The 14,798-nt window shown below is 44.9% G+C and overlaps 1 protein-coding gene across 4 annotated transcripts in view; it reads left to right on the top strand.

Moving 5' to 3' along the window:
• Positions 1-414: 414 nt before the first annotated feature.
• cadm3 (cell adhesion molecule 3) overlaps positions 415-14,798 on the top strand; it is a 100,702-nt gene continuing 86,318 nt past the window's right edge. For 2 of the 4 annotated variants that reach the window (XM_050074723.1, XM_050074722.1), the window contains exons 1-2: positions 415-710; positions 2,334-2,491. In XM_050074723.1, coding sequence (XP_049930680.1) covers positions 2,401-2,491 — 91 coding nt within the window. In that variant the 5' untranslated portion in view covers positions 415-710; positions 2,334-2,400. The remainder of the gene's footprint in view (positions 711-2,333; positions 2,492-14,798) is intronic. The other 2 variants (XM_050074721.1, XM_050074720.1) reach the window with 1 other exon arrangement.

The raw sequence follows: 14,798 nt of genomic DNA, 5'->3' as shown, positions 1-14,798 counted from the left end.
CAGATGACCTCTGCTGCTTCACTTTATAGGAGATATGTAGGTCTAACCCTATGATAAAAGTGAAGAGGGATACAGGCTGCCAGACCTACTCAGTGTGAAAGCTTTAGATGGAGTGAGCAGAGCTATCACGGGGAATCCTACAGTAATGTGCCACCACAGGAGATAATAAAATACCATAAAGTGCGATAAGGTCATTGTAGACTCACTGTGCAGTATTATAGCAACATTATGGTTATTTCTCGGTATGGTGAGATCACACTCCTCTATCTGCTCCATCTCCTTCATGTTGCTCTCAGCCAGTAGGCCCCTGCTCTGGCCCTGTTATCCCGATGGTACGGGCCAAATCGTATTAAAATCCCCTCCCTCCCCTTCTTCCCTCCATCCCTCCCTCCCTCCCTTGTTCCCTCCCCTCCCTCTCGTCTTTCAGACAGACTGTTTTTGCTGCAGTGAACGGCAGCCGTGGAGAGAGAGCGAGAGAGAGACAAGCGATACAAACACAGAGTGAGGGAGAGAGAGAGAGAGAGCACGGGAGGAAAAAGCAAGAAAAACAAAGAGTCAGGAGAAGGAACAAGGAGATAAAAAAGTCGATAAAAACAGATTGAGAGAAGGCTCCGGACGAGCGACTGCTGCGCATCAAAGGAGTGACCGTACTGGGGACCTTATTGGAGACCAGCGCCAACATAACCCGACTCCGGAGGCGGAATATAACGGTGTGTGTGCGTGTGTGTGGTTGTTGCCGTGCATTGCTTCGCAGTTTGTAATGTTGTCCAGGGGTTAGGCTGTAGCCTGTAGGGCGGACAGGAGACACCTGTCAGTGCTGACGCTTTTCCGTCTCCAGGAATGTGTCTGTGTGCGCACTCTGGGTAGGTGGCTGTGTGTGTGTGTGTGTGTGTGTGTGTGTGTGTGTGTGTGTGTCTGTGCGCGTGTGTAATCCGTTATGCCTGCCCAGGGAGAGAGCTGTATAATCCCCCCGTGTTTTATAATTTACTCTGAATATGCGTTGAGTTGTCGGGCTGCCTGCTCTGTACCCGACTCCTCTCGCATCCTCTCCTCTCCCGGCACTGCTGGCTCTATCGCGCTGCACAAAAAAAAGCATCACAACTGCGCGCTGTGTGCAGCAGCCACCTCTCCCCCAGCCTTTCACAAGACTCTCTGAATCTCATCCCGTCAGCAGCAGATATTTCTGCAAGTGCGGGAGAAGGTGTGAGGAAACAGGCTCCGACCTGAGCAACATTACTCCGGTGCTCCCGCGGTCCGTCGCAGCGGTGCAGGCCACCACGAGCAGTTATTATTATTATCACTGTTATCACCATTACTATTATTACTCTCCACTCAAGAGCAGACGGCAAGAACTTGTGTTAAATCACGCCCAGAGTGTCTGGGTTATTTCCCATGGATGCACTTGTTCTAGTTTTGTTTTCATTTCTCGCCATCACTCAACAGGAAGGGCTGGAGCAACAATAAACACAGCCCCTTCCCCACCACCCCACCCCTTCCAATCCCCACATCCCATCCCGTGCCCCCACCCCACCCCACTCCTCCATCCCACCCTCTATCCCCGCCCTTAACCGCCCGCCCGTCCCGCAGGCAACACTCCTGCCACGGCACCCTGTCAGCGTTGGCAAAGAGGGAGCGTTTCGCAGATGGACCGAGAGCTTACCTCGGCGCAGGCCATTGCTATTTTAAGGAATGTGCGTGAGAGAAAACGAGGGAGTGTGTGTGTGTGTGTTTGACAAAGAGGGAGAGGGAGAGCGAGTATCTGAGCTGCTATTATGCACGTCTGTCCGTTTCCAGTCTTTTGCAGAGCGCACCGTGTATTCTCAGCGGGCGACAGGTGCATCTCTCCGCTGTGTTGTGTTTTCCTCTTCCCTCTTCTCTGTGTTTTTTTTACGAGCAATTGGGTGATTGTTGCTTTGCGTTATTTCCAATTAGCGTGAATTAGTTGGGGCTCGGTTATGGGCTGTCCAAAACACTCGATTTCCTTCACTCCACATGCGCACAGCTTGTTAAAGTGGATGAATAAATTGCACAGTAATATGAACACCCCCCCCCCCTCCTCTTCTACCCTCATTACCACCTATACACCATCATCACATCCTTTCCGCTGTTTGGCTCAATCGCCACCCCCCCTCCTCTTACCCCCGTCTCTCTCAATCGCCTCTCAGTATGGTATGACACAAGCAGATCGATGAATACCCATGGAGCAACGCGTGAGCAACGGGTGGGCCAAGCGTTTATTCAGCAGCAGCCAACCAATGGCAAGGGACGCAATTAGTGGCCGTTCGGCTTGCCCTGCTTGTTTTCCTGATCTCTCTCCACTGCTCTCTCTGCAGGTGACACTCCAGAGCTCCTCTGCCCTCCTGAGGATTCAGTGAGACAGGCGGATCTGTGCGCCCGACCATGGCCTTCCCATCAGCCCCCTCCGCATTATGGAGTGTCAGCTTATTGACAGTACTATTCGCAGCTGCGGTTCACAGCAACATTATCTACGGTAAGCACCTCTCTCACTCTTTATCTATCAGCCTCCTATTCTCTTCATCTCGCGGTCTGTCCCTGGGCCCCTGACCTCCCCGACCCTCTCTTTCTGTCTCTGGTGGTGCCCCTTATCTGTTGACTTGAGGCTTTTTTGTTGTTTCCTGTATTATGACAAGGGAATCAGAGAGCCGTTAATAAGCACATGGGACACTCCCACCTCCCCGGACCCCAGTGGAATTTTTGCCGTTGTTTTTGAGGAATGTGTGTGACTTGCACGTGGGTACAGGAGTCCTCACACACTTGCAGGTCCTTGCTGGAGTAGCTCACTTGCCCCAGTGGCTTCCTCCTGTTTTACCCTCTCTCTATGACATCTTTAATCACTTATAAGTACAAAGCAAGCTTACACTCCAGGCGCTAGCATTCTTCCTCTCATGTTCACCTGCTCAGCATCTCTGTCTCTCACGTGTGCCTGAACCATATCTGTGTCAGAGGGTTATACCACCTAGAGATAAGCAGTAATCATCTGATCATTTCTAAAATAGCAACACAGTAGTGTGCGCACGTAACATACACACAGGGTGCAGACACATGACACTCATCATGGCTGAAGCTCAGTGTGTGATGAGCTGGGCGTGGCTGAAAGCGGATGGTAAGAGAGGATTTGATGAGAGAAGCACTTTGTAATGATATCATTCCCGCTGCGAGCACATAGTGAACAGGAATCCACTGTCCAATGTGCTTTTCCAATTACATAATTCTCAAGCGACTGGCTGCCGGTAATACAACCTTTAGAGGGCAAATCGTGCCAATGGAAAACAGGCGTATCAGGATTGTCCCTCAATCCACAGAAAATTGATTGACTCAGGTAGAATCCTGTTGATATTTTCTCATTACAGTAAGGGTTTAATTGCGCAGAGTGTTTGGCATAGAACCATAGGACCACACAAAAGGCAAGAAGGCTTCTAATAGACGTTCCCTGATTTGCATCTGCAATATATATTGTATTCTCAGAGGCCCCTTGCACTGACTTGTGCACACCCACACAATTTAACACATCTGAATACATCCGTGAGTGCACAGTGCATGCACATGTATGGACACACTTGCGCAGTGTACACGTGTTTGCACACAGATATGCAATCTCACGCACTACATTTACTGTACTTCCACTTAATTTATCCACATCAGCTGTTTTTACTTTCCCTTGAATTATGCATGCTTTTGTTTCCGCAAGTTTGGATGTAAAATGTGGGGAAAGTGGAGAGGTGTCAGTGTGAGCTCACAGTGGTCAGTGCAGCAAAAAGTGAGAAACAATCTGGCTATGCCAAGAAGCCAGGATGAGATCACTGCTAAACAAATGCAAATGGAGGCCTGTCAAGGCCCCAGAAAGCTGTTGAAGAAATGATGAGAAATACACAAACAATCTCCAGATTGAGGTGCTGATGATGAAATATCAATCTCTCTTCAGAGTGCTGACCCCGACCGTGTAGCTCGTCATTGAGACCCAGGCAGTGGTTCGTTATTTGGGTCCGAAAACGATTTTGGCTCGCATTCAGACTCATGTCACATTTGATTAAGGTGTGCCTAGTGGGAGGCCTGACCATGCATGACCAATTCCTGCTTTGGTTTCACCTAAGAGCTGTTTTACATTATCATGTCAGTCAAGGAAGGTAATTAAGCCTGGGACGTCTGACAGTGTTTAGGAGATGAGAAAACACGTCAAAGGGTGCAATTGAGAGGAGAAGGAAAGCAGGGATGGAGTGCTGACTTAACAGAGTTTCGGTGTGCATGTTGTAAACCATTTAGTTGTACTCAAGGTCTTCTTGTCATTAATTTTTGCAATCGAAGCATAATCAAATACTAATATTCACAACACTGCAACAAAACTAATAACATTTCCGCAGCGGAATCAATCAGAATAACTTTTGTCAAAAAAACTGAATTATAATTCTTTTGCTACTTCGAGAGGCATTTGTAAGAATAAGAATGCAATTTTTTAAATCACTGAAGTAAGAATTTTGTTGGTGGAATTGGCGCAAGAAATACTGACAATTTTTAGACTTTGTCTCTGGCAAACGAGGAACTCAGGTCTTATGGGAGCTGACATACAACGCAGAGAAGCAGTGCCAAAGATTCAGCAAGCAGGCAAGTATATATATATATATATATATATATATATATATATATATACTTCCCTGCTATATATATATATATATATATATATATATATATATATACGAATCTTGTGTTGACTGTTCTATATAGTTTCCAGACATTGGAGAAATGTGACCCACAGTGGTGTTGCAGCTTCAGAGGAAAATGTGTGTAAGCTGCAGAGCACTGGTCCATCGCTCACATCTGCTCCGATCTGTCTGATTGGTGTTGTTGTGCCACAGCAGCAGAGCTGTTAAGTAGAAGATGGAGTAGGGCGGGGTGGGCAGTCAGATAATGCCGTCATAATGGAGATCTCCACGCTAAGAGGCCCTGGAACAGAAGGGTCTACTTAGCATAAATAATTCAATGTTATGTATCAGAGAGGAAAAACGATTAGCTCAGCAAATCAATGCAAGAGCAGATGAGCCATCAGAGAGCAGGACTGCTCATCACTGCAATACTCAGAGTCCACAGTGAATTAAAAACATGCAGACTGTTTGTCCCTTTTCATGTCATGCCTGCTTAAATTCTTGTCCAACCCTGGACTCCCAACTCTTCTACTTCCAGTGACCCATCTTCATTTGATGTATGTCAAAGTCAGGGAAAGGACAGCAGTAACTCTGTTTTTTTCTGGATTTATCTGTGACCAGGCTTCCTTAGAGCGAGTGAACGAATCGGGGAGACACTAATTGCGCGCCATTTGACATATCCATTTCCACAGCTGGATGTGCAGCCATGCGCTGCGGATGGAAAGTGCCTCTCAGAAGGGCACAGATTAGGCATGCAATTGGCCGGCTGTGCCCTGGTTCTGTACTGCTGACCCAGTTACCTCGGGGCTGCTGTGGAGTGCGGAGGGTCCGTCAGCCTGAGCACTCAACAGACAGTGTGTAGTGCAGCTCGCTGTGGCCTCCCATCAGCCACCTGGCCCTCAACTCCATGGCAGCCTGATCCCAGACCCCAGGAGAATGTTTGCATTCGTGACAAGAAAACATGCCTAATAGTTTATTTACCTCAACGAGTTCTGCTGGTCAGAACAAGTGAATGAAGCCCGATGCTTCCAGCTGAGACCAATAATGAATGAGGATTAAAGGACGGGAGCAGTGTGGACCAATCGTTAGTGTGGTAAGATTTACAGGCGGGAGGGCTCCGCATGTGTGTGCCTCTGCCAGCGGTTCACTTTATCCTGCCACAAAATGGGCTCCTTCCCCCCCTGGACCAGCTCTTTCTCACTGGCTCGATGCCTACTTCCTGTGTGTGCTGCTGTTGTTTACTGTTGACTTCCTGTGTGCCAAGATGGGGGAACATTTGGCTAATACACAGTACGGCTAGCACACAATAGCAGTAGGCGGTTTGGATGGGAGGCCTCTGCCTGTTAACAAGGCTGACTGATAAGCAGTGACTCATTAACAAGCCGAGGTACACAGAGCCTGGGGGAATTACCGCCTAGCCACTGTGACATTAATAAGAGGCCTAAGCTATTTTTCCATTTGGATCCGCTGGCACTGGGCTAAACCAGTGGTTTTCAATCTCGACCCCGGCTATTTACTGGCTCCAGTGCTTTTCCATTTGTTTCAGCCACTGGTTACCTGGTCTGATTGGAGTGGGGCAGATCAGTATTGTCAGTGTGGGCTGCAATTAATGACATCTGCTGCTTCAATGGAAAACCAGACACCCCTCATTAGTTTTCTGCAGATTCTCTCAGAAACATCTGGGGAGGTGCCAATTAATTGTTTGCATGCCAATTAATTAGCAATATGTTTGTTTTTTAAAGGAAAAAAGACAATGACATTCCACCACATTTCCCATCCTATTCAATCAATGAGACTGATGATCTTTTTGACACCATGTAGATCCAATTAGGCATCCGAAATACCTCGGTACAACATGCAGAAGCAACTGCCTCCTATCAGAATTTTAAATCCGAAGCCAAAGCCATATTACTTCCATTGTCTAGTGTGTTTATTCTTCTCTGATCCTTTAAGTGTTTTGTCGTCCAGATCAGTTTTGTGATTATAAATTGGATCCTGATTGGCTGGCATTAGTTTGCAACAGATTCACATCTGGCAGAAAACCAATTATTTCTCCTGTTCATCATGCCGATTAATTAAGACGCTGTGGCTGATTGATTAAACTCCCAACAAAGATCCAACCATGAGCACCAGAGCCCTGGGGATGATTTGCATCACACATTATGCACATTGCTGTGTCTCATGTTATCTTCATATATAACTCCTCAGACATGCTGAAACATTACACATGCGTAAGCCACAGTGTGGAAAACTCACAACTCAACAAGGCGCAAGTGTTGATAAGTAATTTGTGGCTAAATTAAGCTGAATTAAGATGCAGTGGCGCGCCAGTATCATCGGATCTTAAAGGTATCAAGAGCACCCAAACAAGACTCCATTAGACCTCATCAATCTCAGGCAGATCTCATCCACCCAGGCCCACTCAGGCAATTTGAGATTACATCAGAACAGATCAATCTCACCTGCTAGCATCATCATAATAACAGCAAGTGTCGTTTAAAAACTCTGAGACAGAAGTGCTCTTTGAGATTTTGCAAAGCGGTAACACACTTTGCTTCCTCTCAGGTGCTCTTAAAAGACACATCACTCTGCAGCAACCCAGGGTCGAGAAAATTAGGGGTCCAACATTTGCAGAGCTGTCAGCTTTAAACCGTCACTTCACAAAGACACCACAGATTAAACAAACCTAACAATAATAACAACGTCAGCCTTGGAATAAATTAATTCCCTTCGTTTCCGACAACAAGAGCCCTTATTATTGCGCTCCGCACTCAACTGGCTTTTCCTTTGATCAGGTCCGTCGCTCTCACCACCACCCACCCCAAACCCTACCCCCCCCTTTTTCTCCCATTACCTGCCGGAATTCTCCGACGGGTGTTTTAATTGATTGCTGCAGGGGTGGAAATCAACCATCCTGTCATTGACGCATGGCTGGTCAGACCAAGGGCTTCCTGGGAAGGTGTATCTGTTTGTTGAAGCCCATCACTGCACTGAGCGAAACTCACAACTATGACGGGGTGCCGGAAGACGCAAGTGCGTGGCTGTAAAGCGCAGCATTTGTATTGATTGAGTCTGAGTGCTGAGGGTTACCCCTGAGCGCAGGAGCTCCACCAATGAAAGAGCAGAGGTTGCTCTTGTTTATTGCCTCTTTTTGATGATGCCATCACTTCAGCTGGTGGAAGGGAGTGTGTCTGGGGAAAGGGGATCTTATCGCTGATACCACAACCATAAAGCCATTTTAATTCACCTGTGTGCTGTCTTGGGAATTCTCCCCAGTCTGGTTTCTGCTGAGGATATCAAGGTCCACTCAGTGGATGATGAGTCTTATTCAAGCCTCTAACATAGCACTGTCACGTATAGAACCATAGGTGATAAAAGTATTGCACATATATATTCTCATGGACCAGAGGTGTGAACTTCAGTCGCACGAGTTGGTCACAAATTTCATTACTTTCGACACCAGTGACTTGATGTCACTTGGACTTGAGCCTTTGACATGAAAATGCTTGATTACCCCCCCCCCCCCCCCCAAAGCCCAAAGATTAAAAAGTATGTCATTTAGAATATATGCTTTGAATCAATTCATACTTTATATCTTGACTCATCTAACATTAACACTATTCATTCCCAGTGCGCTGACACTTAATTCCACTTTGATCCACTGTGTTTGAACCAATCTGACAGCATCTAGTCAAGCTGCAGGAGAGACCCATGAAGAACTAACATTACTGAGCACCAGTTGGAAAAAATTATACTAAAGGTAATTTTGTTTGCATACAAAACCTACATGGTGATCAACAACAGTGAATTACAGTATGCAAAACGTGTGACTAAAAAAATACAGATGGAGATGCAACAACCTCCAACAAACATATTTGGACTTGATTTGGGACTTGCCTGTCTTGACTTGGGACTTGAGACTTACTTGTGGCTTGCAAAATAATGACTTGATCCCACCGCTGTCATGAACATAATTCCCACTAGTATGAATATTTGCAAATTGTCTCTAGTTAGGTATTACTACATTCTTACTTGAAATACTTGTTGACATCCTGTTTTGCTGCGAGCGTGCAGCATCTGTGTCAGCGAACCTGACACTCTGCCATTTCACTTTCCCTGTCTGTAACACAACTACAAATGGCTGTTTTATGTAAATAATTTGTGATACAGTTACCAGTTTAGCACCGACTTGGCCGCAGTCTTCAGCGGAGTCTGGCACTCCTGCTTTACCAGCTGATCCAATGTCAAAGTGAATCAGCAGCCAGACTGACAGGCAGAGTCCTTGAGGCTGTGTCCTGTCTTGGCACATACAGTGAAGTTTTTGATAGTTTTAGCATTGACTGACTCATTAACAGTTGGAGCGATTAAACTGAGTGCTTGTTTTACCTTAAAATCTCAAACAAAGTTATTCTAAAAGTATATCATTCAGGGTTCTCGTAGATCCTTAAAAAGTCTTAAAAGGCATTGAGTTAATTAATCAAAAAATAGGGCTTTAAATGGTATTTAAATGTCTTAAATTGTGGTTATTGTAAAATTGGTCTTAAATTTCATTCCATGTGGCATTTAAAAAGTGTTAAACTCTTAGATCTAACTCTAGGAACCCTTTGTACTGAAGCAGTTTTGAATATTGCATTGCATACATACAGTAGCATATTTTTTATTGTTTCAGTTGCAAGTTTATTGTGTGTATGGTCTTTGCATTGAATCTGTTGGATGGTATCATTATTATAAGGTTTTGTATTGTAACACAGCTACTGCTCAGTGGAGTTTATTTATGGCTCCATTGCACTTCTGCTCTCCTTATGCCTCCCAATCACACTGTACCACACAGCTTAAACGCTCAAAGCTCCCATATACATCCGCTATTAAAATGCAGTCTGTATTATTGAAATGTCCTTGCATTTATACAGTACCTGGCATTTAGTGTGTCTGTGTTTTCATCATCATTTATGGCTGCATTGTAATTGGACCAAATTTGTCATGTGCCCTATGCAAAGCGGGGGAAGTAGTTTGGGAGGCTGCATTGTCAACAAGAACAAGCATGATGGGTGCTGGATCATTAGACTTGATACTATAGAGCCTGGATTTACTTTTCATTGAAGTGGAAAAGGTCGTCTTTTATGAGTCTTTCCTGGAAGGCAACAAAAATGATGACGTGTGGTTTTCTGCTGCAGTTTGCAACTACTGTAAATGCTATGGAAGGGGAAAAGTAGTGAGAACTGGTGGGAATGGAGTGTGGTATACTGTAGGTGTCTTTGGAGAAGCTGAGCGGATGGCAAACTTTGGAGTGAGTTCAGACTTTTCTGCACTGTTTGCAAGATGTGGGTACACACTGTGTGGACTGTATTTACTCCTGGCTGAGGTTTGATCACCTCTGTAGGGGTTCTAAAGGACCTGATAACTTTCAGATCGTGATGTGCATTTACTTGCTGCATTAGCAGTGATATCCACACAGATATTGTGATTTAATACAAGGTCTAAATGAGGTCAGACTGCCAAATGTTTGAACAGAGAGCGGAGTAAATAGACTGTTATCTGTCTTGCACTCTACCCTTGTGTCACTTTTTCCCCCAGTGCTTTTGTGTGTTAGGTTGATTATGTTTCTCCGTCAATGCCACAGCATAGACAGGTTCTCACCTAACACAATGAATATCTTCATTGTTTGAATACTTCTACCTGCTGCCTGCTGAAAAGAGTAATTGTGACCTACAGTACAGTAGGTATAATTTCCCTTTTATGAGATCCGCTGCTTCTTTTAAATGGAGGCAATTCAAGATTTCAGTACAGCAGTCTGTTGATGAACACAAAAAATAAGTGCGTAGGCTTTATTCTGACATCCTTGAGTTTTTTAAAGACTGGTGCATCTGTGTTCTCCAATGACAATTGGTTCAGGGAATATATTGTCCTCCTTTAAACATTAAATAAGGTCAGTCAATCAATCAAGCAGTCAATCACTGTGATGCGAGTTGAAGCTTCAAACTCACACACTGCCCAGTGGACAGATGCAGCCTTGGATTTTATTTCGCATCTGGCCCTTGACACTGATCAGGGTGTGATGAGCACATGATGAGTGGATGTGGCTGTTGACGACGAGGCCATCGCCGTGCGGTGTAACTCGGCGCTACTGCCGCCGGTTGAAGACAAAGGCACCAAATAGGCATCTCTAATCTCCCTGCTGAATGAATCCGAAACAAAGAGAGGAGGAACGCAGACATAGAGGCTTGGACACACATAGGATAAGCTGATTACCCAGGAAAGGAGGGAGGGCGAGGGAGACAGAGGGAGAAAGACAGAGGCACGCACGTGAACAAGAGAAATCCATACAGTAAGAGCATGAGGGCAAGGAAATGAAAGAGGAGGGGTAGTGAGGGGAGGAAAAAAGCCAGCGCTCTCTAATGATGGGGTGCACAGACCGGAGAGAAAATGAAAAGAAACAGCGTAGGGAGCGAGGGTGGAAGAAAAAAACACACAAGAGAAAAAAGGTGAACGTTTAAAAGGACGATCCATGGCGCGCTACATAGAGCATGCAATAGGAAAATGAAGGGAATGCATATTTGCCTGTGATATCCTCCTTAGGCACGCGACACAATCAAAAACAGGACATTATGCAAATGTGAGGCAGCTACGGCAATATAATCGCTACCTGAGTCATTTCACCTGCTCTGCTCACTAGTCGCTATATATACAAACGGAATTACACCCAATCCAGGTGTACGGGCTAAATATACAGCTAATTAAAATTAATGAGATTTACTTAGAAAAGAATATGCTCCTTCCCTAAGCTGCTTATCCCCGCATGAGAATCTACTACACACACTGGCGCACACACACCTTTGTGTGAGTGCTCAAAAGTACACACACACGCAAATCGTTTGTGATTCACTCTCCTTCACTTCGCTTTCTCACACCCTGCTAGGCAGACTGTTAAGGCTCCTTGCACACACACAAACACATACACACACAAGCGCTCAGCCTGTCTGTCTGTCTTTCAGCCGGCTTCCCTCTCATGCAGACTTAAGCGTGCTCCTTGTTCAATGAACACGCAAGTTCTTGACTGTGTGCTGGCACACACACATATATCCATGCATATAGATAGACACACGGTCCCAGGGATCCTCACAGGTGCACACACACACATGAGATGATAAAACACTCACAGAGAGCATTAAGAAAAACACATGTGTACATATTTATGCATGAAGATATGCACAAGTGCACACGCACACACACATACACACACAGACATATTCAAATAGAGCTTTGAAGGCCCTCTAGTCTTTACTTACACAAAAATACCCCTGTGAGCCAAGCTGTTGACTGCCAGGCGAAAAATTGTGTGTGTGTGCGGTGTGTGTCCGCCTAGCTATCTGTGTGTATGCATAAGTGTGTGTGTTTAGCAGGCCAGCCAATGCATTCATATATATTCCCTACACAGCATACCACTTCTGTAGATACACAGTGTAGGCATTCGATATGTAACATCTTCAAAACTGCTTACTGACATTTTTTTTTCCATAAGGTGGTGTCCAACCGGCGACGCTTCATTTCCTAGCGAGCAAAGTGCTGAGTAATTAAACGGCTCTTCAAGCCCTCTCTGTAGAAGGAGATGAGGGGGGGCCCTGGGAAAATGACACAGCGCGAATTAATCACACACTTTATTAACGGACTTAGGTTTCGGTGGAACACTGCCGTCTCTGCCGCACCACTTGGCACCCAACCAACTTATGTCTCACCCGACCCTGCGCACATTCGTACTAGCACGTACAGTAGCCAACACACGCACTCACACACTCACAAGAGTACTCTGCGAACACACACGCGCTCCTCTTTTTTTTCCTGTCTTGTTCTATCTCCATTTCTCTCCTTCTGTCGCTGCTTCATTTCTCAGCCTGGTGAGTGCTTGAATGTCATTATGACTTTTGTTATCAAAAGCAAACAGCGGGGCGGGATTGAGGAGAGCATGCCAGACCTCCCGTTTTTTCCACGCTGAGAGTGCTGCAGCATGTCGAGTGCTATTTTGATTGTTTCTGCTCCTTTTCAACAAATGGACAGGCGTTTTTAAAGGACAGATTTATTGACACACCTCCTGCTGTGAGGCTCAACTGGCCCACGTGGTCTAGTGTCTGAATGGAAAACCGCCTCTCTGTACAGTCACAGTACAATCACTCTCCCTTGGCCTGCGTGTCAATGAAGATGACTTGATATCTACCGGCAAATTCGTCCCATTTGCGTAATGCATCGACAGACGGCACAAGTGAACAATATAATTGAGTTAATGAGCTACATGCCCTTATCTGCTGTTCATTCATACGGGCAGCCCGAGGCGTGACGACTATCAGCCTCTTACACAGGCTACTGTATGTTTGATGAGTCCCTTGAAGGGAGAATTTGATAATGCAGTCGAACTTCCTCAAGGCGAACTGTTTTGATGTGTGAAGCAAAGAAGCAGGAGTTTATCCTCTGCGTTTCTGTTTTTTTTTTTTCTTCCTTGTTCTCTTATTCTACAATGAATATTTAAATATTATTGTGATTTATTTATCGCGGCTCAGTGTTCAGCTTCACTGAGCTATTTTCAGGTTGATATCTTCACAGGCTGGAGGGAGGGGAGGCATATAGACTTGTACATGGGAGGTGTCACGCTTGACTTTGTGACAGCGCTCTGCGGCATGCCTGGGAGAGCATCTTTTTGTTGTTGTTTGAAGGGTTCTGTGACATTTTCTGGTTCTTCCCCCTTGGAGGCTGAGAGAGTCAGAGCTGGCCTGGTTTCATCAACCTCCCCGTACAATTTACCGAGCTTCTGTTTGAAAGGACGAAGAGAAAAGGAAGGGTCATTTACATCATGGGGTCAGCTACCGGTGGCAAGATGACTGCATGCTGACATTTCTCCCTATTATTGTGTGTTACACCTCAATGAAGGAAGCACGAAAACCATGGCAACCTGGCGTGACCTACGAACTCATTGAGCTGAGGTTAAAGGAGATGCTGCTTTAAGAATTCAATGGAAAAATTGTGTACATTGACACACAACCATTGCAGAATGGAATCCACTAAAAGTTTATTCAGGTCAATATAAAATATCATGTTTTGGAGTATTTATTAAGTTAAACAGTAAACTGTGCAATCAAGGACATTTGCTAAAGATGCAACAAGGCTGATTTCATTGGTTGGAGGCAGGTCAAGTATTTAGGTGTTTAGATGCAGACTAGCTCTCAACTCAAGTTTCAAGTATTGAGCACAAGTCAAAGTTAAGTTGCAAGTCTTTATAAGCAAATTGAAAATGAAGTCACAAGTCTTTCAAGTCTGAAGGCTGACCATTAATCTTACACAGCAAATTCTCTTTATTATAGTTGTGTAAATTGTATCTAATGAATAGCTAACACCAAGGCTCTCAGGGCATGGGCTTAATAAGTAGATATTCAAGTTGTGTGACTATGCACATCCTACCTGATGCTGGTTTATTTATTCCATAGCTGAAACTATTAGTCAATGTACTGAGTAGTTGAACAACAAAAAATAAATTAGCTGGATAGCTGACTAGTTGCTTAAGTCATTTTCAAGCAGAAATGAACATTCTCTTGTCTAGGCTTGTCAGTTTCGAGTGATTGTTACTTTTCTTTGTCTTACGTGATGGTAAACTAATATTTTTAGGTTTTGGACTGTTGATCAGAAAAATAAAAGCAATTTGAAGACATTACTGTGGGCTCTGGGAGAGATTTTATAGACCAAACAGTTAATTGAGAAAATGATGAGCAAGTGATTCTGCGGTGTAAATAATCATTAGTCGCAGTCCTCATTAATTCTTTACTCTTGTGGCATTTTACTCCGTCAGAACTTGAGACTCGAGGATAAGTTTTGCTTACATGCACGTCCAAAGTCAAATTAAGTATTTTAAGGAGTCAATCTCAAGTAAGTCACGTCCCACAACAGTCAAGTTGCAAGTCACAGGTCTCCATCTCTGGGTGAGACAGCACAGTGACTGAAATGCCACACCTTCGAGCCTCACTGGAACCATGTGTCCTGTAAATACCTCCTTGGCTTGAGACACTGGACTCTACTATCTGCTCAGTCATTGTGCTTGGCTCTGCCTTAGAGCATCAGCTAAATGGCCGACATGTTAAGACGTGCAGTAATTCCATCTTC

The sequence above is a fragment of the Epinephelus moara genome, chromosome 21 (assembly GCF_006386435.1).
Source record: "Epinephelus moara isolate mb chromosome 21, YSFRI_EMoa_1.0, whole genome shotgun sequence".
NCBI classification, from domain to species: Eukaryota; Metazoa; Chordata; class Actinopteri; order Perciformes; family Serranidae; genus Epinephelus; species Epinephelus moara.
This window is presented reverse-complemented; position numbering and strand designations above follow the sequence as displayed.